The sequence below is a fragment of the Odontesthes bonariensis genome, chromosome 19, assembly GCF_027942865.1.
Source record: "Odontesthes bonariensis isolate fOdoBon6 chromosome 19, fOdoBon6.hap1, whole genome shotgun sequence".
NCBI classification, from domain to species: domain Eukaryota; kingdom Metazoa; phylum Chordata; class Actinopteri; order Atheriniformes; family Atherinopsidae; genus Odontesthes; species Odontesthes bonariensis.
In genome coordinates, this window is record NC_134524.1 from 26,888,890 (window position 1) to 26,915,573 (window position 26,684).

At 39.4% G+C, this 26,684-nt stretch overlaps 1 protein-coding gene across 8 annotated transcripts in view; it reads right to left on the reverse strand.

Annotated features, from left to right (window-relative positions):
- nrxn2b (neurexin 2b) overlaps positions 1–26,684 on the reverse strand; it is a 694,839-nt gene that overhangs the window by 611,318 nt on the left and 56,837 nt on the right. For all 8 annotated transcript variants that reach the window (XM_075451532.1, XM_075451531.1, XM_075451530.1 and 5 more), the window contains exon 2: positions 733–2,110. In XM_075451532.1, the coding sequence (XP_075307647.1) occupies positions 733–1,444 (712 nt within the window). In that variant the 5' untranslated portion in view covers positions 1,445–2,110. The remainder of the gene's footprint in view (positions 1–732; positions 2,111–26,684) is intronic.

Sequence of the window (26,684 nt, forward strand, 5' to 3'; positions counted from 1 at the left end):
ATATCAGACCATGGTCGTGAGCATATTTTTTACTGGATGTTCTATGCATTCAGCAAATCATTTACTGGTGCATCGTACCAAATGAAAATCAGCACTTATTATTCTACACTGATTTCAGTTCATTGAGTGAATGATTTAAAAACAGTTGGGAAGTAGACTGCTCTGTTTAATTTTAGATAATCTGCAATATCTATACATGTATTCTGTTTTAAACTGTCATCTCCAATCAAACTATGTTATAAATTCATTTATATTTGAAAGGTAGAGCCATGTCATGCCAAAGCCTACTTGACATTCATTGGAGTTGTTACTATATGCATATGCAAACATAACTTACGACAAAACAGGAGTTGAAAATGCTCATGCATTGTATTCTGTCGTAATAACTATATATGTTCATAAAGGTTATTGTTTCAGCACAAGTCATGTTGGTCTGTTACTTTTCATGTGTTTTCACTGGTTGTATTTAGACAAAGAGACAAATTGTTGAACACTGTAAGTGGTTCATTTAAGTTGTACATATCAGACATAGATAACCTACAAAACTGTTCACAAAATCTTGCGGTCGTGACACTTCATTGTACTGGATAAGTCTGTCATCTCAACCGTAAGATGTTTTTGCCAACTAATTAACCATGTGATCCTAAGAGGAGCACACTCTTCCACCCACTTCTGCGCAAGAACAACGCAAGAAAATCAAGTTAGAGCAAGTACAATACATTGGTTCCCTACCTTCCTTGCAGTACTTCCCCTTGAAGCGGGTGTGGGTGCAGTCACAGTGAACCTCTCCAAAATGAATAGAACAAAACCCTCCATTGAAGCATGGGTTTTGTTTGGTGCAGAGGTACTCCAGGTCGCTCTCAATGCCCTGGCTATTTACCAGAATAGGAGGAATCTCCCCCACCTTCAGATTGGAGATCAGGCCCTGGAAGGGTGGCTCATACTTCGCTGTGCTAGATGTCAATGCAGAGAGACGCACATCTGGCGGGATTCCACCCACAAACAGGTCACTAACCACCGCCATTTCCTTCCTCTTTGACTTAACCTCGGCCACTTTTGTCTCCCCATCCACCATGAGCAAGGTCTCGCGAAAGTTGCGGGTGAGCAAGACCATGTGCCAGCGGTCATCATTCATCCGAGTCTCCATGTGCAGAGTGGCTGGCTCAGCACAGTGAATGGCAAAGCGTAACTGAAAGCGCCCACCAGCAATCAACAATTCCAAGAAGTCACAGTTCCCACCATCATCCAGGTAGAGTACCAATGCTTGGCTGACATTGGTCTTGAGACTGAAGCTTAGCTCACCCACTGATCCAGCTTCCCAGCGCCCGTAGCGTGCATACTGGCCTGGCGCCCCACCAAATTCCAACATCTTCACTGTCGTGAGCATGCTGAAAAAGGCCAGAGACCACATGGGCCAGCACAGAAATCTTAACCCTCTTGTCATGCTAAAAGTTTCAGTTTCCCCTTCTCTATTTGATGCCTTGAAGGTCTAATGGTCCACAGAGCTAAGGCCTAGCTGCACTCTGAATCAAAGTTAAAAAGAGTGAAAAAATGAAATAAGAATTACTTTAAAACAACTGAATTGGGAAATAAAAATCACTTGTAAAACAATCCTCACAAGAATCCTTTTCCAACTTTTCCTGCCAATGAGCAGTTTTCCTTCTGCTCTCTAATGCTCTAATTCTTGTCCTTATCCTGACTCTCTTCTTCTTCTCTCCATCAGTTGGTGCCTCTGGGACTGTGGAATAGCAGGAGAGTAAAAAAGACTATAATAATTTTAACACAGGAGTTTCCTGAAAAGTTTCTATGTCTATCCTTAACCAAAATCGAATGTCCGTTTTAAGAATCCAGATTTCTGTGCAATTTCCAGGAAATTTGAGCTTCAGCCAAAAGCTTGGGGGGAGATTATGATCTTTAAGGGGAGTGTGAGCAGAAGGGGAACTAAAGGGAATGGCAGAAGAGTTGACAGTCAAAGCTTTCTGGAGTTAGCTGGAGCATACGTTGAGTTCATTTTCTTTTTTTTTGCATAAACCCACTCTTCACCCAAACTTTACGGAATGTAAAGATTTACGCAGGAATGGGTTCCATGGTTATAAGGGCAGATGGCAATCTGGAAGAAAGGGAAAAGAATAAAAACAAACAAAATATATTAATTAAATGCAACAGTTTCCAAGGCAGTACAAGGGGCTGTCATAGATTTAGGCGGAACTGATAAACATTTGTAAATCACGTTGTATTAACTTTGCATAAACACTATGCACATACATACGGAAAATACACACACACACACACATCATTAAATCAAATGTAGTTCAGACTGGAGTGCTGCAGATTCAATAGCTATGTGAATAGCTGATCTTGAACCAGGAGCCTGACCTTATCCCTGGGCATTAATTCTTGAGTGTGATTTAATTTTCATCACAGACAGTCTACAATTAAAGATAGACTCAACTCCACTCATGCTTTCTTATGTTATCCTGTAGTGCTTCAGTGTGACAACATCAATGAAATGCAAGAAAAGGAGGGAGAGCAAGAGAAATACAAAACGCAAAAGACGCTGCAGACCGTATTCTATTAAATAAAAACTGGAATTCAGTTAAAAGCCAGGGCTGGGTCAAGAAGGTATAGAGAGGAAAGAAGAAAATTATATAAAACAAAAAAAAAACATATTCCTGTACTAGATTAAGCATTTGTCAAAGTCACTGTTTGATTTCTTCATTTTAAACCACTTTAGATCAGTACGGTAAGCTGTTGAACAGAACGAATGGATGCACATATTTCACAATAAAAGCTTTGTTAAGATTATGTTTCTATCTAATTCGTGGACGTGAGCTGATTATGGAGATCCATATAGAAATGAATGGACTTCCAGTTTACTTGCATATGAATCTGCACATATTTCGAAATGATGAAAAGTTAATCGTTTCAGATTTTGTTTAAAAAACTTAGAATAAGGCATTGTAGAGATATATGAAAAGTTATACTGATCACAATGAGAAATAAATGGCTGCTTCTAATAGAAGTCTGGTACCCTAAGCTGTTCAAGTAAATAAAGGTCCAGGCTTGTTTTTGAGGAAATACGGAAATCATGATCTCGGAGAGGAAAAGCTCAGCATCAATGAAGATAGATTAAGGAGGACAGAGGGGAAAGGCAGAACTGAGAAAGGAGGAAAAATAATATTGGAGCCATTTTTCTTTGGGTGTCATCGACACAAACAAAGATAGATAAGATAAGTAGACATTTCTGAAAAGGACAGTAATTACAACAGTGTCAAAAGCTCCTGGCAACATTGCAATTGCAAACACTGTCTTTACCACCACCCACTCCCAGAAATAAATTGTATTGTCTTGTATACAGTAAATATATGAAATGAAAGAAAAAGACAAAACAAAAGTAAATATTGAGGTTGTTTTTCTTCACTGGAGACAGCTTGTGAGCAGTAAAGAACTGCAATCTGATGAAGGACATGAAACTTTTCTTCTTGTTTGGTAAATAAAAAATGATAAGCATGCAGCTTATATTGTCGCTGTAACTTTTTCATCTGATTCGTCATTACCATGTTGTTATGTGTAAGCACACGTTGATGCAAAGCTTAACTACCTATTATTTGGTATGTGTGATTAACCAAAGGGGAACAGAGCTGGGTTAATGAGGACATTTTCACAGCAATAAGGCAGAACTCATGAGATAAACTGTCAGTATGTTTGCTTCCGTGTTTGTGCTAAAAAAAAAAAAATGTGATAATCGTAGAATACAATCTATACAAGTGGGAAGGTGGCTGTGTGATTAAAGGTTATGGGAGTAAGTTTCATACCTTTGTCTAATTGTTATTGCCTTTTCTGATGATCTTTTTCCCTTAAAGTGAAGAGCCAGCAGTGAATTTGTGTATATCTATATATGCATTTAGGATTGTTCTCAAATGTATCCTCTGTAATACTTGGCCATAGCATTGTTCTTCCATGACAATCCAGATTTGGTGAGTCCACTTGTTTTTTTCTTTGTTTAATAGCGGTAAGCATGATATCCATCTCCCTCAATTCTTTCCTCAACAACAGCTCTCACTCACGTTACTTGGCTAAACTGCGACTGAGGTGGGCAGATTGACAGAGAGCAGAAACCCTAACCAGACTTTTTGTCCAAAGAGAACTCTAACACTCACAATAACCCCATGATCATCTGAGCTACAACGGACCCATTTCCTAACAGGTATCAGGTACCTAACATCATACCATGTTCCAAGTCTCGACAGAAACTTATCCAAAGAGTATTAAGACCCATCCATACTGTACATTGAATCGTCACATTTATCATTTAAAATTTCCCATTTAAGACGATGTTTTATTTAAACAACACTAGTTTTGGTTTTCTAATTAAAATTAGCTTTTTTTTTTTTTCTGGAGGAAAGTGCAGTATGCCTTGGCATAAATGTGTGTTTTTGATTTTAATCCATCTCTTGCTGAGCTACGCCTTGGCCCACGGTCTTCAGATTCCCCACAGACAAGTCTACACCTGTTGTGTGGCATAGTGCCAAGCTTTCATCTTCTTTCTTCTGCAAACATTCAGCTCACAGACAATCAGATGAACTGGCTTGAATAATTCACTGCCCATCAGGGCCACACAGAGTTCAGTGTTGTATATTTGAATAACTTTCTCCTAAGTGGAAACACTTTATTTAGCATTGTAAATATGATAATAAAACACAAAGTACCATAAAAATGGCTGATGTGAATCAATAATAAAAATAAAAAACACAGTACAAATATCTTCACATGAATAATAGAGGTATAGCTCACAAAATATTTCCATGTATAAATAACTTTCCTATGGTCTAATACACTAATATACATGCATTATAAAGCCTTCATATGAAAACAAACATTCTCACAGCATAACCTAGACAAGCAGGTCCATTAATTCTGGACTGTGAGAAGCTCACCAGTGTACCATCAGTCAGCATGAAGCTGCTGCTGCTGCGACTGCTGTGCTCTAATTAACCAGAGCAGCATGCAGAGCCACTTTTAATATGCCTGGTCAAGATGGAAAACAAGGACTTAAAAAAGAAAAAAGAAGTGGTATGAGAGGGAACGGCAAATTGAAACATGAAAAGAAGCTGGTGCTATGACACTTCAAATACTGAGGGTAAGGATAATTGGTTCTTTTCGTCTTTTTTTATATATATTTTTATATAAAACAAATTAAGGCCAACATAACATTGCTTTAACATTGCTTATATACACTGTCTTCCAAGTTTACATTTCACTACAATATCAACCATAGAGTTGAAAAATCAGAACCTTTAAGTAAAGATACCAGCACACATAAGACATTTTTTCATACCCTTCAATACTCATAATTGCATCCTGTGAAGACAAATATGACTCATTCTCAAGTCTGTCATTTGAGAAGCCACAAAGTCCTCAGAGGGAGAAAAGAAAGGGGTGGATGAGGCAGCTAAGCTAAGTACTGCAACCTCAACCATGGGCCTTTTTGTGATGCAAGATCAATTCAGTCATTAACACGACAACACTTCTAATAGTGAATTGGATTAAATTAGACTATAACCGGATTGAATTGGAATGTACCTTTAAAGCACTTTGAGATTACTATTTTTTTGTGTACGGTTGCTACATCAATAAAACTTTATCAAACTGAATTGAATTTACAAAAATATTTCTTGTTTAGGTTTGGATAATAACATTTGTTGTTAAGGGTCAGAAAACGATCTTAGTTAGCTCTAAATTGCATCACCTTCATGGAGGCTGGTTGTCTTGGTCACATCACAAATCTTGTCACTTTCTCATTGGCTTTTCAAAATAAAATCACAAAATCACTTAGGCTACAGCTACACGGAAACGTTTTTCACTGTAACCGATACTTTTGCTTATCATTTGGCTGTCGCGGCCACACGGAGCCGACGTTCCCAGTACCCCAAAACGACAGTTTTGGAGAACGGGTTCCAGAGTGGGAAGATCTAAGAACGGCGTCATTTCGTTTCCATTGTTACAGCCAGAACAGATTAGTTTACATCTGCGTCACAGCCACATGACCAACGCCACTGACGTATACACATACGTCAATGACCAGAACAAAAAGCGGCAACATCCATTAAAAATCTGGAAGAAGAAGACAACACAACAAGGACAGACAGCGATCATCATGGACCCCACAACATTGATAGTAGCACTGCTGCAGACACTAACTACAGCAGCGTTGTTGAAGGAACAACGTGAGCTTCGCGCTGGTAGAAGTAGGGGCGTACACGCATGCGCATTGCTTCTTCTATTGTTCTGGTGTAACCGGTGGGGGTGGCTTACAGTGCACATATAGGTGTGGCGTGTGTACTGCATCGTTTTCAGCGTTTTTATCGTTTCCATCTGGACCTAATTCTTTACAGAAGCTTTCCTGTGTGGTCGCAATAATTTTCGTACCCGTTTTCAAAAAAACCCTTGTTTCATTTTCGTGTAGCCGTAGCCTTAGTAAGGGTTGGAAATCAAAAGTAGTAATAATGGTTAGGGCATACTAGCCCTAACCATGCACAACAGGACCCACTCATTTGTCACACAATTAACCATTCAGTTGGTGCATCAAGATAATAGCTGATTGTGACCGGAGGGGGATGGAAGACTCCAAAGAACCTGTTCGCCGTTTGAGTATAACAAAATAAAGATGGAAGAATCAATAAAAACGCTGTCTTTTGCAGTCAGTGCATAAAGGAGTTTTTGTTTCACCAAAGCACCTCTAGCCTGAAGTACCATCTCAACCCCAAGCACGTATATGTCAAGGCTTTGACTTCAGATGTGACATCTAGCTTGCGGCAGACTACTCTCACCTATCGCAGTGCATTAAGTAATTCTGCTTCTGATAAGTTCACTCAATCAATTGCCAAATGGATTGCCATGGACTGTAGATTAATATTGTCGAGGGCAAGGGTTTAACAGAGCGCGTTATACAAGCCGCCGTCAAGAGGCACAATAATGTCTAAAATCCATCTCTATGAAGCTAAAAAAAAAAAAAAAAGGAAAAAGATTTGGCTGGAGCTCAATATGTGGCACTGACAGGAGACCACAGGACTTCTGTGAGTAACAATGGTTATCTTATAACAATATATATAACAATAACAATATATAAAAAAATTCTGGGAACTGAAGTTTATCGCACAAACTGTATTGGAAACAGAAGAGCGCCACTTTGCAGAGGTGTGTGCAGAACAGCTTCAAACATTAGCACGCAAGTGGGGAACTGAAGGAAAAATGACAACTATAGGGACGGACAGTGCACGCAATATGACAGCTGCGGCTCGACCACCGTCTTTTGAACACTTGCCATGTATAGCTCACATTTAGCAAAGAAGCATCACTGCAAGCCTTGCTGACAGTGGATTTGTGAATGTTTTGGCCAAACGTCGTAAAATTGATGGCCACTTTAAGCACAGCCTGGCAAACCCCATGAAGCGACCCTTGGGCCTCACGCCACGAAAATACCAACAATGCATGGCTCAAGCTTGCAACGGCACTGGATCCTGTTATGGTACTCTTGCCCTCTTAGGTGCTGACCCTCCAACCATATCCGTTTTTCCTACTCTCTCCTCCCTCTGCCTTGTGTTTCTGTGGGCGTGAGCACCAACTCTGTGTACCCTCCCAGCAGCAGGCATGGCTGCCCCAGTTTCTCCTGCTCACCTGACCATCATCATTTATCTACGACAGTATTTAACCTGGATTCTCCTTCTACTCATCGCCTGATTGTTAATCTAGGTTGTATGATAGTGTGATCAAGGCCTCAAACTTTGGATCTTGCTTTTTGACCAAACCTAGCCCGTTTTTTCATGTTTTTCATGTTATTCTCCTCTGCCACAGATCCAACTCCGGTATGCCTGCTAACTTACATGCTGACAAATCCTGTGGTGTTCTCGCCTTCAAGCTACATTAAAAGAAAAACACTCTTTGCCATATTCCATTGTGTGTGTGTCCTGCTATTGAGTCCTTTTGCAACCACTCCTTGTGACATCCATGCTTCAAAGACCTGAAGAGCCTACCTAAGAGTGAAACAGAAGAGCCGTGGGCCACACTTGGAGGCATGCTGCATGAACAGTCTCCAAGAGGGTCTTTGTAGACCTCTCAAGATGGTCCACCCAGGAAGAAAATTAACCTTCTACTGATGGGGTCAGATTCAGAATCAGATGAAGAGGTGCAGCCTGACAAGAGGCATACACACGTACAGAGCAGAGCCAAGCATCAGTATGGTGGACTGCCCCTTGCAGTGGTGGGCTGCTCATTCGGGAGCCTATGACAAGCTGGCCCTGCTATCCCGCGGATATCTAACCACCCCTGCATCCACAGTTCCATGTGAAAGACTCTTCTCAGTTGTAGTGCCACATTGTTCATAACAAAATGTCAGCTTTACATTAGGTAAATGTTAACCAGTTAGTTTGCCTCAGCAACTTGCTAAAATAAAACTGGGTAGGAGGGCCATATTCAATTGTGCGATGTTGACCGAGAGCTGTACGGTGGTGTGGTGGTTAGCGCCGTCGCCTCATAGCAAGAGGTTTTCTAGGTGCGATTCAAAGCTGGGGGCTTTCTTTCTGGAGTTTGCATGTTCTCCCTGTTTATGTGTGGGTTTACTCCAGCTTCCTCCCAATGTCCAAAAACATGTATGTTAGGTTAATTGGTGACTCTAAATTGTCTCTAGGAGTGAGCGTGCGTGTGCATGGCTGTGAGTCTCGTTTGCCTCTACGTGGCCCTGTGATGGACTGGCTCTCGCCCAATGACAGTTGGGATAGGCTCCAGCCCCCCTGCGACCCTAAGTTGGAATTAAGCGGTATACAAAATGGATGGATGTTAACCAAGAACATATCATATGCAAAGAGTGCTTTGTTATTTAACAATCTGAAAACACACCAGTATTAGTATGACTAAGGCCAAGAAAAACAATACAATGGTTGTTAACATGAATTGTCCTACATCAACCAGCAGCTTATTTGTTTTTAAGATGTTTTCAATATTTAAACACACTGTGAAAGCAGTGTCCTGTTGACTTATTTTGTTATGAGTGTTGATGCTATTACTATTTATTTGTATACACTGAATTTAGATAAACAAGGTTTTATCAGTTTTATTTTTATGAGAAGACAAGATATCTAGCAGGAATGTAGCACAATATGTGAAAGCAGTGTTGTGTTTAAATGAGAAAGGGTAAAGGGATAAATAATCATGATATCAATACTGATCAAAATAAACGTGATTATTATTTTGGCCATAATCGTGCAGCCCTATTGATAAGTTGCACAAAGTTCTTTGTTTAATAAGTCGATCAATAACCAAGGCTATACAAGGGGCTGGAAAATGTTATTTTAAACTAGTCTATACATACATACAAAATATGACAGCTCCCCCTGTAAACACGCATCAATAAAACATGAAGTAGTTCAGTGACAACAGAGGTTAAGAAAATCAGATTTGTCAGAGCTAGCAAGTTACTCATGGGTGCAATTAGATCCCTGATCAAACCAACAAAATGACAAAAGACAAAAAAAAGGGACAGGCAGAGGGGAGAGGAGGAGGAGTGACTGTGAATAACAGAGAGACAGATTTGCACAAGACACTAATCATCCTCCACACAGTTATGCTATTGGATCTGCTTTCCTTCTGTTGAGTTGTAATGTATCAAACAGGCACTGAGAAAGAAAAAGATACAGCTTTTGCAGATTTATTATAAAATTAACATATGGCTGAGTGCTCATCTAGGCTCTAAATATAATTCTCAATTGTGCCTCGATCCCCTTTTTTCTTTGGTGTGTCTGACACTAATCACCTACTAATGCTTTTCAGCTGCATCACATGTATCCCTCCGTGTTTACGGTTATCTAAATCAGGACTAATCAATATCGGCACTGGGCTTGATACTGATGTCATTCAAGGTTCAGGTGTTGGACCGATGTCACTAACCCACATATGAATCCAGACTCATATTAAAATGTTATTAGGGGAACTAAGTAGGTTTTTTTCATTACATCGTTACCAACTCAGCAATATTATTGCCGAATTTAGACGCTCTTCAGACCACTTCAACATGTTTTTCCACCAAAACAAAGTACCCAGGAAAGCACCGAACCCCACAACTAAACCAATCAGTTCTTTTTCTGTTACAGTCTCTCAAACTTCTCCCCCCCAACCCACTGAAGGCACAGAAAAGAAAAGGCTCTAACTTTTACACCACAGTACTTTACTCATCAAAGTACAATGTTAGCAACAAATTTAGGAGTCGTTAATTAAACCTCATGTGGAAACTCGTGTAATCTCAGTTTGTAAATAGGGACTATGAAGAGAGAGAAGCTCTTTAGGTGACAAGGATGTGATTGTGAGTATGAAAGAATCCCTCTGTTGCTTCTAATGTAATCATCTGATGGAGATATAAATACAGCTAAAAATATAGACAAATGTGCTTTCATATGACAGACAGTGCAATGTGCTGTATCAAATGTATGCAATGTATCAATGCCTCATGTAACAATACAGAACAGTGCTACATAATATTAATCATGGTAATAATGTTGAAAGGGGTGAAGTATTTGAATTCTTTTGAACCCAAAAAAGTGGATTTGTTGTATCTTTAGATTTATCACTATTACATTTTAATTCTAACCATTTCCAACCTTCAACAAGATGCCATCAGTGTTGCGTAGGGGAGATAGTGTGTGTCAGCAAGTAAATGGCCCTTTAAATACTTGATATGCATTACTATGTGTGTGTGTGTGTGTGTGTGTGTGTGTGTGTGTGTGTGTGTGTGTGTGTGTGTGTGTGTGTGTGTGTGTGTGTGCGTGTGTGAACATTTTGGTGCACCCATCAATAGCAAAGGCAAAAAGTATGCATTTGCGAGCACAATCAAACCCAAGTCACTTTGCATGCATGAAAAGTAAAATGTTTGCTGGTGGACGTGGGAATGTGAGTAAAAAAGCTTTCAGTGTTCAAGTGTGAGTGTGTGACTGTCTAAATGTGAATGTTTTAGTAGGAAGCACTGGGCTCACTGGCCAGGCCTCAAGACTTTTTGTTCCAATTAACCGGCCCAGCAGCCCGCAGCTCTACTGGCCTTATCTGGGAGAAAAAGGAGGAGCAGAAAGACAGGTAAGTATAGAGGAAGACAGAAGGGGCTAGGAAGCATCAAAAAGACAAACCGGAGAGTAACGGGATGAGAAAACGATTAAAAGGGAGAACTCACTACATAGCAATCTTGCCAGAAGCTTCTGCCAACATGCTCACAGTCTTTTAAGTTCAACCTCTTCAAACAGACTATCGTGATAAAAATCAGAACCCTGGTGTAAAAAAAGAGAATCTGATAGTATTCAAGCACGACAAGGTATTGTGCCTGTCTTAATAAGGAAGCAACGTACAGTCAGTATGGTCAACATTTAATTTTAACTGAGGGATATTTGGATGAATAAAATACCACTGAAATGAAGTTACAACCTATTTTCTGAATTTCTGTTCAGTAAAACTAAGAGGAAGTAAAACATTGCTGGTAACTCTCCTGCTTGGTGTTTAGAGCTAAAGTGGTTTATCACATTTCTGAAGCTTCTTTCTTCGAACACGAAAAATACCTCGTTATCCAGTTCCAGGAATATCATGATATTTCTTTATGAAGGTTTTTCCTTTCCCATTTCTGATACCAGAGGCTGTTTGCTTGTGCCTGGTTTTGTGTGCTGCTTTAATATGTAGCAGAGTTAAATGATTGATTTGGCCGTCCAACAATTCGTTAAGTGAAGATAGCTAAGCTTGAAATGTTGAATTTTGATTTTGTTCAAGATTACTATTGCAAAGGAAGTTCCTGTGCTCAGTAAATATATGTAGTAAACTCAAGTATGGATTAATGGGGAACTTAATCTTTGAGATTCCCCATTAAGATTCCTGTGTGGGAATTTTGACTAAAATACACACAGTGGGGTTACATGGCACTGAAAGGATCAGATAATTGGCTAATTTACAATAAGATTGAGTTATTAAGTGCATGTAGACATCTTAATCCAACAATAAATTGAATCGAATCAAGTTACTCGCGATCGGATTAAGACCCCGAGACTTTCAACTCGGTTGAAAGTCAAAATAAACGTGCTTGAACTTTGCGTTCTGCGCATGCTCGTCGTTTGGAGATGATTTGAAGGTGCCTATCTCCCAACAGACTTTAACGTCCTGGCACCAACTGGCTAAGCTATCAGTGAATAAAACAAAAGACCCCTTTCATGTAACGGTAGAGTGATGGTCTTAAGACAAACCAAATGTTTCTTTCTCTTCCTGGACATGTTACTCAAGGAATGCCATGACACCTATCTTCCCCTTATAATACATCTTATAAGAAGAAAAACAGACCCTCACACCTCCATCAAGTATTTTCTTCAGATTAATTCTCAATTGGATTATTGAAACTGTGTTAAATATGTTTTATACCTTTGTACAGGTCCTTTAAGGTTTCCATTGATATCTCAAGCTACATTCTGATACTTTTTTCAAGATTGTACTAGATATAACAAGGAAGAAATCAGTTTTAGGAAAATTACTAACTATTCTATGGAACCCCATTGCCATCTAGTGGTCGGTAACACCGAGTAGCTAAACCCCAACTTTACAGATGTCCATCTGCATTTGGTTTAAGATCAAGATATGGTCAAGATTCCCACGAGTGGTCCACGTTATTTCAGTTCAGAGTATGTTGTTTATTTCATACTATTTTATTTGTGTACGTTTATTTCATGTCTTTATTTTCTATCTTACTAAGAACCCTCTGGACAAACGTACATGTTAAGAAAAAAGACGTTGTTTTATCAAACTCTTAACACTAGAATTAAAAACTTCTTCTTTACACGTTTTCAGACATATTATTGGCAGAAAGTTGAGCCTAAATGTCATGTCCCACCTCGGTGAATCGAAAACTCAGAAAAACCACCAAAGAAAAAGAAAGTTGCAGAAAGAATGAAGTAATAGATAAAAATAGAGTTGTTTTTTTTGTTTATTCTTCTTAGCATCTGTCTCTTTATTTCTAATCTTCCATGTCACTTGTTTTCATTGCACGTTTTAACCTCCACTGCTGCATAAGTTCCTACACAAAGTAATATTCCTCTCTGCAAAGAGCCAGCACAAGCTTGTAAACTTTTTTGTGAGTTGAAAATTCACCTCACCAGAGTTGGTCATTTGACCACACAAACCAACTCAAAGTCAGGTGAACACACCTACATTTATGTTATTTTTGACGCTATGTCTTTACGAGAAGCCCTTTTGAGAACAACTCGGCAGGCATGTTAATAGCCCATGAAAACCCATCTACAAACAGCTGACTACTGAGAAAGGCTCAGAGACAGTGGATCCGAGAGAGACCACTTGAATACGAATGGCCATTGACCTGGTGTGTTCAGAGTTGACTAACTGGGCTAGTGCAAACCAAAAGTAAGGTCTACCATCCTCTTCTATTCTTTAGGCAGTACGATGTCTCAAGAGGCGCAGTATTAAAAATGATAAATTACTTCAAAGTTGTTAGCTTTCAAACCGTAAACAGTGACCAAATTAAGACCCAATTTCAGCAATTCCAGTACATTTCCCCATTCTCTTACACATTACCCAAATCATAACTTCTTTCATATACCGCCATACATAGTCCATAGGCAATTGATTTTTTCCACAAATTTATGCTTGTCCTGTTTGTACTTCAAGGTTCATGTTTTTGATTAAATCTTTCAATAAATAGTTCAAATATAGTTAACAATTCTTTGTTGAATGTTTCTTTATGTAATTTTGGTCAAATCCAATGACACTCATTAAGATTAATGAAAATGTTCCTTCTGCTGAAGGATGGTGCCCCTGTTTTCAAGGTTTCTTGTAATATAATAGTGAGTTCGCTACATATAATATAATGAATAGCATGTAACTCAACAATAACTTAATTTGTTAAGTTGTGAAAAGTTAAGTTTATTGAAGAGGAATCACAGATGGAAATTTGCCTGTCTTGTCTCAGCTTAGTTTGATGAGAAACAATTGTCTCATCTCAAACAATGCCTTATAGTACCATCGACAGAGTAAAAACAGTGGAGCTGAAACTGCGTGACTGTTTTGTGTATAAACCACGTGCTTCCTGTACGACCCCAATTGCTATTCCAGTGAAGCAACAGCCTTCTTATTTCACTTCCCAAAGTGCACACACCAGCCTCCTCTCTTCTTAAGTCCCTCCCACCAGAGATGGGAGCACAGAAGGAGAGGACAGATGCAAGACTAGAGGTACAGGCCTACATCAAATCAGAAGTTATTTTAAACCGATGTCAATGGAATAGGCTGTCTGACACAATTACATCATCTAATCATAGTTTTGGTCAAGCATACCGATATTTCTTTATTTCTGTAAAGCGTGCATTTACTTTCATTCAGTTTACATTGTAAGATTAACATGCCACAACCCCCTTCAGACATTGCAGAGGCCAAAACGCCTTTAGCAAAAAATAAATTGGAGTACAATAGCTCCTCCAGACAGCAGCCTCTCTCCTCGCTCCTCTGTCCTCCAGGTGTATTTTGGAATTGAGACATTCTTCAAAACATTTGTCTATAAATGCTTTCTGGGTCACAAGCAGAAGGAGTCCCATTCCAAAAGTTGTTGATCCCCTAATAACAAACTGGTCTTCCATAAAATTTTACAATTAAAAGATGTTCCATGAAAAAAATTAAAATAGCCCCACTTTTCCCTCCATATTCAGTGAATGGCCAGCTATAAATATTCTATTGTGGCTTCACAACTTTTCACATCGTCACCTACCCACAGATGACACTGCCTGTCAACAGTATGCAATGGCTCAAAAAAAAATACTGGGTAATTTGGCTGTACGCGTTTAAAAAAAGAGTTGATAGACATGCACCCTGCGATGTTTCCCAGATAAATGGCTGGAACAGCTTCAGACTCTATCATACCAGAGGCAAGGCTCAGTTGTTTTGGGATCAAATTTGCAAGGCAGCAGCCGAACACATGAAGGCTGCAGGCCGGGGTCTATCTACAATTGTTGATGGTAAACTAAGATGTCTCCAAATAAAGCTGTCATCATAGCTATGATGCCACAACCATAAACAACATGTCCGGCCTGCAAACTTCACAGCAAGAGAAAAATGCGGCAAGTACCGTCTCCTTACTGCTACCGCCTTCTCCACCTAGCTTGTGCTTGTTTCTCATTTTATTTTTTGGTAGTGTCTCATTTCATCGGTTTAGGGCATGCAAAGCCCCTTTCTAAGGTTGTAGGTGGTGCTCTGCAAATTAAAAGCAGACGTTTCCAGCCAGAGGTATTGATAGCTGACTATGCTCATTATTTGTCTTGTAATACGTTAAAAAAAACAGCAGATAAATATGTAAACACTGTAAAAATAGAATTGTCGTTGTTGAGGAAATTATAGATATAGGCTATATGCCAAAAAGACATTGGCAGCTTTTGTAACAGAGAACTGACACAGCTTTGTAAGTATAAAAGTTTGGTTTAAAATCAATACCTCAACAAAAGCTGATAGAGGGTTGTATTATTTAAAAAAAAATTAAATCGAAAGTAACAGCAAGGGAATCTGAGGACCAACTAAGCAATAAACTAGGGCATGGATATTACGCTCAGCATTCTAGCTTTGCGATTTCCACTGATGTAAGGGCAGCAATATGATTACTAAGAGTCAAGGCTCACAGATATCTGCAGCAGGTGAGCAATGTGTTTAATTTCACAGCCCTTGTAGAGTCACTGAGCTCATTATTGGCCTCACAATTCACTCACTGCACTTCCTATGGTGGCATATTGATTTGGGTAATATGGTTGAAAGCTGGGTCTAAAAAAACGACTTTTCACCATGGTTCTCCCATAGTAGTTCTTAGTATCCAGTCTGTCACTATCAGACTTTTTTCCCTTTTGAGATGCTATGAAATCTCAGATTAACTGATGGGAAATGGAACTGACACGGCTCTGGAAACATTTAATCTGTTCCTCTTTAGCTCAGCTCTAAATTTGAAGGAGTGGAAACATGCACGTGCATTAAGTGCTACTTTGTGAATCACAGCAACAAAGGGGAGCAGGTCGTTTAGGCCATTGGCGTTTAGGCCGCAGTCGTTTAGGCCCCCCTGCAGTCGTTTAGGCCAACATAGGAGTCGTTTAGGCCAGGCTACCTGAGCAGCTGAAATCTTTATTATTGTACATTCGTTATTATTTGAAGTGGGCGTTTTATTTTGAAGACGGTTTGTGCAGTTCCTCTTCCTTTCTTCACGTTCACCACTCGACATGTTTACACCGGTGCGGCAGTCACTGTAAGTTATGTTCATACTGATGTGAAATGAATGTGTACATGTTACTTACCTTTCTGATAGTGTTTTCTTGCTCCTGGTGTGTATTTGCACTCTTTAAAATGTCCGTTTCTGCTCGTTAGCATTATCGCGATTTAGCATTGTTAAGCTAACCGAATTTGTATTATACAGCATTATTGTCCAATGAATGTGGCAATGCGGATGATTATTTCCACAATTTTATGAATTTATAAATCACCATTTATTAAATAAAAAAAACATTTCCACACTAAAGTTGGTTATTAAATAATTTACCATAGTTATGTAGGCTACCCAGACAGACCAGTAGAGCTGACTTATATCTTATAATAACGAATGTACAGTAATAAAGATTTCAGCTGCTCAGGTAGCCTGGCCTAAACGACTCCTCTGTCGGCCTAAACGACTGCAGGGGGGCCTAAACGACTGCGGCCTAAACGCCAATGGCCTAAACGACCTGTATCCCAACAAAGTGGCAAGAATTTGGCTTGAAAATATGAGGTATATGTGACAAATTAGGAATTGGGAACTGACTGTGGGATTAGATTACAGATGATAATGCTCACTCCCTCAAAACCCACAAAATTGGGCTATCGAATTTTACAAACTACATCCTCGTCCAGATAGCCCTTATGGGGCACAGCAGCTGACTCTAAAGGCTCGTGTATACTTCGCAGCAGTGTGTCGCAGTGAGCTTGTCGCAGACACGACGCAGTTATTTTTGATTTATGCCTTGAAGCGCTGTCTGTGCTATGTTAATCCCACGCCACAACGCAAGAGGGACAATCACGAACAAGCTAGGATTGTGGGTGTTACGGTTACGGAGGTCATTCAACAACAATGGCGACTGGACGAATGCGCACTTTGATTGAGATGCAGCTGATCGATCTAGAAATAGAAGAAATATTGCTACTACTGGAGCTGGCAGAGAGGCGAAAGAATCGTCACGGTTAGCACGGTTAGCGTCAGCCGGTTAGCAAACCGGAAATACGCATAGTGTAGAGCGGATGTAGAGTTGACCAATCAGAGGCCTCCTTTCTCTCCTCCCTGCGGCGATGTCTGCGGCACTGTCTGCGGTGAGTTACAATTTTGAGGTGCACCAGAGTGTCTGCGTAGTGTCTGCGTTAACTGCGACACACACGCAGACGACCTGGTTTCCGAGTATAAATCAGGCTTAAGGCAAACTGAAGCCACTCAGTACCTCAGGATTTACTGCCAAAACCGAGTGGAACAGCTGAAAATCACCGGTTCATCTGATCGATACAAAATGCACTGACTATGACCCTGTAAAATCCATCCATGTTGGAGAGGGTCTAGATGCTGATGATCACGTTATTTTGAGACAAAATTGACATGCTCACATATTGATTGGTCACCTTAAGAGATGCTGGAGTTTATTTTATGCAGGGTATTGGAAATTAACGCTTGTGAGTAGGGCTGGGCGATATGGACCAAAAGTCATATCTCGATATATTTAGGTTGAATATCGATATACGATATATATCCCGATATTTTTGTTCCGCAAAGTGAGAGCTGTGATATGAAATGCTCAGTCAAAGTCAAAGCCAAATACGAGTAGTTTTATTGAAAACTCATTATAAAATGTAAACATAAACACTGTATAACAAAGCTCCGTAAGGTGCACATTTAAATAAAAAAAATATCTTAAATAAAAGTAGCCTATAAAATAAAATAGGTAAATCTTTTTCTGAGGGCAGCATTTATATATAAAGAGATAACAAAATAAAGTGCTCAGTTTAAGAAAAACGTTTTTAAACATCAGCTTGATTACCTGTTTCTTTTTGTTAACTTAATAGCTTCTCTGAACAGTCTCAACCAGTTGCCAAGCTGTTTTCATCTCCCAGTCTTGCATGAAGTGAACTGTCACTCTTATATAAGGTTCGCACAGGTTCTGCTTGACCACATGTCGCTGGTCAACGCAAAATGGGTGACGTTAGCGAGCCGGTCCGCAACGTTCTGTCTAACTTCACTATACATTTGCGGCAATACTTCTCGTGCAAAATAGTTGCGACTGGGAAGCTCGTATCTCGGGTCCAGCTTTTTAATTAGCTCTTTGAACCCAACCTGTTCCACTGTTGCAACAGGGACCATGTCTTTGGCAATGTGAAAGGACACTTGTCGCTTTTCTTCTCATACGGCACACAGAGGGAAAATGAAGCTTGCAGTGAGCTTTGTTTTGGGGCTGGAGCTTTGTCAGGTTGGGGACGGCTTGTGCCTGTGGCTGCTGCAGCGCGCAGTTTCACACACTCTTCATATTGCACTTTGTGCTACGTTTTTAAGTGATAAAAAAAGATTCGTAGTGCTTCCAGCACTGGCTGCAATGTGCTTATGTCACTCCCTACATATAGCTTGGTTTTGTTGCTCGTCTGACAATTTGTATCCGAACCATCTCCAAATGATTGAGCCACTGCTTTTTCTTTTACCAACCAAGGGGCTCTCCTCCGTACGCTCCGCAGGTGTTGTTGCCTTCTCCATGTTTGTTTAAGAGTGCCGGAGTGTTCCTCCCCCTCCCCCCTCTGTGCATGAGAGAGGAGGGGCGGAGCCGGAGCGAGGGAAGCATTGCAGAGAGCTCTGATCAACGGCTTGCCTGAAGCAAGTATAGAGCTTGAAAGTCCCGCCCCCTTTTTTGCTTTTTTTTCCTACTTCCGTCGTCCACATGGGACCTCATGCCTGGATCTATTGACATGGGCAGGATGATGTCTTCTGTTCCCAGTCATTATATGCCTTTTTACAGTACACGCATGATGTTCTGGGGTTAAATATGGATGAGTTCATGCAAAAACATTGGCGATTTGTCGTAGGAGTGCCTGGTTAAACGTTGTAAAAAAAAGTTAGGGTAAAAAGACTACATTGCGTCGCATATGCTACGTCACTGATCATATTTCCCACCATGGACGAAGCCAGACATATCACCACCAGCATAGCAGAAGCTCTCCACGTGCCCCGACTGGTAGTGGTTCTCTCCTCGGCTCACAAGTTTTCGTTCGCCCTCGAAAAACTGAGTAAAACTGGCCAACGACAGCGCCATGATTGCTCTTCTTCTTCCACTCCTCCGCGCGCCCAAACGTGATGACGTTTATTTTCCGTGTCAAACGCTACATGCTGTAGTTCGAGAAATGCTCAGAAAAATAACTTAACAATGAAGCACTTATGCCCGCTAAACTGTTACGCTACAGGTATGAAAAAATATTAAAAAATGTCCTACACAACATATGTGAAATGCAAGACTCAATTCCATCAAGCGCAAAAAATTGTTTTATTCCGTCTTGGCTCCGTCATTGACTTGAATGTCAAATTATTACACTTCCGTGGTCCCGAGGGGAGGAAGTTGAATGACGTCAAGGAGGCGGGACTTTCAAGCTCTATTACAGCGCAAATTTGAACAATATCGATATATGCGATATGGTCTAATTCCATATCTTATTTAAAAATCTATCGATATATCTTAAATATCGATATATCACCCAGCCCTACTTGTGAGTACTTCATGTTTGCCTGCATGTATTGCACATCAACTACAGCTCTTATTCAATGTCCTCACAATACTCTATATCAGTGGTGGACAATAACAAAGTACATTTACTTGAGTTCTGTACTTAAGTACATTTTTGGAGTATCTGTACTTTACTTGAGTATTTGGTTTTTTTTGGAAACTTATGACTTTCACTCCACTACATTTCAAAGACAAATATTGTACCTTCGACTCCACTACATTTCTAGGAAGCTTGTCGTTACTCGTTCCTTTTAGGCTTTGTAATCCGCTGTTGCTGTTTTTCTTTCCTAAAATGCAATTGGCCCCACCAGAGTTGTGTAAAACGATCTGGAGTCTCAGCACAAAACTGGATTTGTTTTAAATCTTTTTTTTTTATATGAAAATAGCTGTCCTTATTAATTTCTTATTGCATTTTTATCCTGAACTTTTTACAGGTGGTATAGACTTTTTGTAGCAGTGGTACAAAAAGTCAACATGTCAGTACATCATCAGGTGGTTTCAGAGACTTACAAGGTTCTGTAAAAGCACTCAGAAAACAATGCAGCAAAGTACTGATATTAGAAAATGTACTGAATACTGTAAATACTTAAGTATTTTTAAAAGTAATTACTTCAGTACTTTAAGTTGAGTAAAATTTTTACAGAGCAACTTTTACTTGTAGTTGAGTAAGATTTGACCATGAGTATCAATACTTTGACTCAAGTACTGGAGTTGAGTACTTTGTCCACCACTGCTCAATATATAGTATACAAAGCATCAACCACTAATGATGAGAACACTTAAAACACCCACAGGACCAAAGTGCTATACACAATCATAAAATAAAAGGGTCAAATATAAAAGCAGTACTAAAGTAATTAAAATGTAAACACAATAAAACAAAGTCAAACATCTCAGATTGTGCCAAAAGCCAAAGAAAAAAGATGGGCCTTAAGTTGGGATTTAAAAACAACAAGTGAAGAGGCCTGTCTTATGTCCAAAGGAAGGTTATTCCATAGCTTGGGAGCTGCCACAGAAAAAGCACGGTCCCCTCTGAGCTTGCGCTTTGTCTTCGGGACCCTGAGAAATAACTGGTCAGCTGACCTGAGGGAACGGGAGGGTGTGTAGGAATGTAGCAGCTCAGACAGGTAAGGAGGGGCAAGGCCATTAAGAGCTTTAAAAGCAAATAAAAGGATTTTAAAATGAATCCTAAAATATACTGGCAACCAGTGTAAAGAAACTAAAACAGGGGAAATATGGTCAAATTTTCGTGTACCTGTTAAAAGTCGTGCAGCAGCATTCTGAATAAATAAATATTTTGAATCATTTTGCAATAAGTAGAATGGATATGCCAGAGTAAGTATTTGTTTTCTCCATGGAAAAAAAATAAACGTCTGCAATGTGGATCATCTATTTTCGCAGTATTAGTGTGTTAAAGGATTATATCATATATTTCCATGTTTGTTTGGACTGTATATGAACTTTGTCCGTAAATTTAGATCACTATGTTTTCTACTTTGTGCTTTTATGTGTGGAAGTATTGAGAAAAGGTACCGTCGAAACACTGACAGTTTTAACGGAAAACGGGGTCAATCTTTTCAATTAAAATGTGATAAAATACCAAACAGAGACTTTCTTTGGATAAAATGACTACCCTCAGAAAAACTTTAAAAACAACTAGTCCACAATAAAGACAACCGGTGAAACAATGTTTCTGCTAAAAAGATTCACACAAATAAAGGTTTAAAAACCTTAGTAAGCACTCTCCCATGAGTGAATTCAAAATAAATTTCAAACTACGAAAGGATCTCTCTTTCAGTGGTGTTTACACTGCAAACCCCCTCTCAAAGTTAAAGCGTAACCACATTTTTTATATGACTAAGTGAATGAAAGTCAGTACTCACAATGCCTATTCAGTGGCACAAAATCAAATATAATGCAGCAGAAATAACATATTGCACAATGATTCTGCTCACATTAGAGCCCATGGTCCTCACCAATAAAACTATGCATAGAAACCAGATAAAGGCATACATGTCAACAAAAGGCAGAAACGGTGTGAGAAAACAATCTGATTTGTAAAACTGTGGGCACACATATCTTCAGTTAAATTCACTTTACTAATCATAGTCCATAAGCATTCATTCCCGCCCTCTCTGCAGTCACATTTAACAGCAAACGGTCAATGCAAAGCATCTTAAAGTTTATGTAAGTGTATTGGACATCAATTTATTCTTTCAACAAACACATCAAAGTGCTTTTAGCCAGAAAATATTTGCAGTACCAAAAAAACTCATACTTTAACTATTTCATTTATGTTGTTTTCTAGTGCCAGTGCAACCATCATACAACGTATGGTTTTTATGTTTACAGCAATTAGGCTGTTTCCCACTTTATGGAAATTGTAATAGCAATAATCAGTGGAATCCTACACCATGAAATGCTGCAAAAAAAAGGTCTGACAGGTGGACACACTTAATTAATGTGTTACTTAGTTTTTATTAGATGCATAACAACTCACAGAGAGGATATATGTGGGAGCTTTTCAGTGCACACTTAATGTGTGTTGGTTTTCAGATAGTGTGTTGGAGTTTTACACACTAATACTTGGTGATACATGCAGATATTAAGAGCTAAGATTACCTTTGTCAGCCATTCTTTAATAGCATTTCAAGCTATTATCTTTTACATATTGCTATTATTATTATTTCATATACATTGTTTAAAGACTGAAATCAAATTAAATCTCTCTCAGATTTTCCTTTGTACTTTTCTAAGATTTTTCTTTTTTGCCTTTACTCAAAATGTCTTTTGATATTTTTGCATGAGAAGTGACTGAATGCCTCAATTTTCTTCTCTCACACACACACATACACATTCATGTCAATTGTTATGCTGCTCCTCCTACAATAATTGGCAGTAGTGAAGAAAGAATGTGACACAAAGAGATCATCTTACACAGAGAGTAATGCAATTAAGGTCTGTTCATAATAGGGCTGCAGAAATTTATTATTTAGGTAATCGAGTATTCTATTGATAATCTCATAAATTAGTCAAAATATCATTGAACAAAATGTCAACAGAAAAAAAAAACAAGGGCATCTAAGTGCCATATTAAAACAGACTTTTTTTAAAAAAAGAAAATTTATCTTCAAAGCAACAGAATTCTTAATGAATCTTCTCATTAATTTTTTTCTTTTTACCTCCACTCTGTGTGCTTGAAACAAAAAGTTTCAATCCAGTGTATTCCTCGTGATCAAAGAGCTGCAGCTTCAGTGGTCAGCGAAACCTGACAAAGAATGTCCCTGCTTGCAGGGCTATACTGTCAACAGTCTTCCACAAACTTTAGCTTGATGTTAGGGCGGACACCTTTTTCTTGAATAAACCTTTTAAATTGGCAATAAGGAGGAGAGTTTAGCATGTTGCTGACAGACACAGGGGGTAAGGTGGGCGTGAGGCTGCGGTGCCTGGAGAAATACATACTGGAAGCTTTATGGGGGACACAGAAAGCATTAGATTATTTCAGCATAAATTAAATAATTGAATTTCATACCACATTTGAAAGAAAACATTTAAAAATGTTAAAAGGTAAAAGGTGTATAAGAAAAATACCAACTAACCCCAGCTGGTCGCAATGGTTAGTGGTTTTTATACATGCAATACGATATGTATATAAATAGGACAGACTCTCATAGCTAATTTCCCCAAACTGGCTTCAGTTTATCATCATCAGTGTTGTAAATCTTTCTCATCTCCAAAATGTTCGAAGAATTTGGTCAGAGGTTCTCTATAGGTCCACACCCTCTGCGGGCAAGTTTGCATTTAATAGATTCAAAACTTTTGCAAGAAAAGTGGTGTATGCCTCGAAGAAATGAAAAAAAGAGGCCTCCAGTCTCTTAACAAACCTATATTAAAAACAGTCTTTTAAACAAGGCTGGTACCAATAGGACAAAGTTACTTTAAAACTCTAGTGCTGCCTGCACCACTGTTCTGAAGAACAACTATTCTGCTTTATGTTTTATTCCTTTTAAGTCAAACAGTGAGTGAAAATGTCAAGCCCGAAACTGTCTTTAATGACCTTTACATAAAGTCGCACTGTCATGGAGTTTTGTGAGATGGTGGATATGCAATTTGTTGGCCCAGAGTACGGTGGCCCTGAAGTGCAAATCACAACGGCAAAAGAGAAAACAAACCAAAAAGCACTTCCGATTCAAAGCACGGACCACCACCAGTCCAATCAGAGACGATTCATGTCGCCCGTTGATGCCGTTGTATTTTCTTTTTTGCCATTGTGTTTTTAAATTTGCCGTTGTGTTTTCTCTTTTGCTGTTGTCGTTTTTCTTTTGATGTTGTCGTATCTCTTTTCGCCGTTGTGATTTGCACTTCAGAGGCCATACCAGAGGCATTCACTAATGATGTTAATGAAGTTTCTATAGGTTAGAATTAAAGAATTAGAAACATAAAACATTCCTGAAAAACTGCTTGTGTAAAAAGTTTTTATTTCAACTCAACTCTATTTTCAACTCTTTCCAGATGACAGAGGCCAAGTGTGAAAAAAATTTGAGTCAAGGTCAGAAACACCTAAAGCAGAGACACAAGATAAAAGATATGAAAGATAAACACTCATTACGGAGGCAGTGTAGGAAACAAGAAAGCAAAGTTTCATGAGAGGGTAACAAGTACAAGAAGACGGGGAACTCTGGGTTCATGGGACATGGCAAAGGGGGCCATCTTTGTATGATAATTTTACTTCGGATGTCTGACCGACTGCACATTTCAGTATTCAAACTGTATCAAGTGTGCGTGGGTGTGTGTGTGTGTGTGTGTGTGTGCGTGTGTAGCACTTTATGCATCCAGGTGTGCGTAGCCTGGGAGGATTTGCATGCGTTCAAAAAAACTTGCCCGTGTACTGGGCACACAATGTGGAGCATTGTGATGAGAAATGCAGGCAATAATGGAGAAAACCCAAACCATGTTGGGAGCAGGAAGGTAAGAGGAACAGAGCGAGGAGAGAACATCCAATTCAATTTGGAAACTGTGCCGGCTCACAGTACAAACACAAAGGCTTCATTACAGGCAGATCCCTGTTGAAGGCTGGAGCTAATTCACAGTCTTTAAACACAAGGAGAAAAAAACGACACAGAGGGAATGCGGAGGTAGAGATGAAGGGAGCAACAAGAGGATCAGTGAGGCAGAGAAGTGAGGTAACATCAGCAGGGGAGATACAGGGAAAGAGTGAGGAAAGACCCAACAGGAGTAGGTTTACTTTAGGACTGAGAGTTTTCGATGCCAACATTGCTGCTAAGAGCATACTAATGCACTACTAGAACGGAGCATTGAGCAGAAGAGTAATGACTTCCATTATGTCTCTACGCACGTGAGAACAAGAGGCATGTTATTGCATTCATAAATCTGGCTCCACATTAAATAATCAACATCATATATGGCTATCTAGTGTATGAATGGAGATAAAAACTGATTGTACATTGATAGACAAAGCAAGATTGATTGATGTGTTGAGTTACGAATTTACTAACTTGTGAGCCTTTTGGTACATTTGAGGTATAAGCTTTTCCGCAAATGTATTCATATACATACATGCATGCATGCATGCATACATACACAAACACACACACACGTCCCACTACATAAAAGATTTACTCGATATTCACATACCGTTACCTCAACCTGCTTCTTAACAGTTTACCAAAAGAAATCCCAGAAAGCAGAATTTATACAAATGTAATACATTTAATTCATGTAAGACACGCATCTATTCAATTGGCAAGTATTAATAAAATATTAATATTAATTAATTAATATTAATCAGTTTTGTCATACGCATTTACCAACATTTTTGTATTAAAAAATGCTTCAGCAAAGTAGAAGTATTTACTACTGGTACAATATTCTCATTTTATTTTAAACAATGACAAACATCCATCATGTGTCTTATTGATGAAATCATTGATTTACTCACCCAAGAGACTTCAGTAATAATGCCATTCATTACATGACATTGACATCCATCTACAGGGGGAAAACTGTCTGTCTCTGTAAGAGTTAACCAGAGCAGCCTCTCGCTGTTGGTTGAAGGTCAGTGAATCAATGGATGCTGACCCCTGCCCTATTCCCCTTCTCTCACTGTCTGACACAAACTGTGAGGCACTGAAGGACAGCTACACTGCAGAGGTGTCTGCCATTCTCATGCACACATATACAAACACTCAGCATGACACAAGCAACAGGGGCAGACAGAATACTGAAGTCTGCGGGTCCCACGTGAAATGCCTGCCAACTGGGTGGAAATCAGGCTGTTGTCAGAATGAAAACGGAAATAGACCACAAGGACAGAGAGAAGCAGAGAGAAAGATAGAATGAACAGCAGATTAAAAATTCAACGCTGTGCCAAAGTAAAAATGAGTGCCTTCATTTGCCTGTCACCTCAAGAAACTCAAGTGGCGAGGTGAAGGAGGAACAAAAGGAGAGGAGTGAAGCCAAAATTGGAAGGCGTACCTGCACGTCCCAGTAGGCAGCAACAAGAAACAAAGGAATGGAGAAGAATCGCTGATGAACTAATGGGTCAGAGTGCAAAGGGTTGAATGGGATTAGCATTAGACCTTTTCATGCACGGTAGAGATGAAATAGATCAGCTTGAGCAAGCATTTGACAAACAGTCCATGAAAATCTCCATTAAGGAAAAGACCCTGTGTAAATCATCACTTGCACACTCGTGACTTGGCTAAACACTTTGCACTCAGGGAGAATATGATCAGTCTGGCAGCTAAGTGAAAAACCGCCCTCTGCTATGCTCAGATGGTGCTGGGTGAATCAGCACATCAAAGAGAAAAACTGAGCTACGAAGGCTAACAGGTGACAACA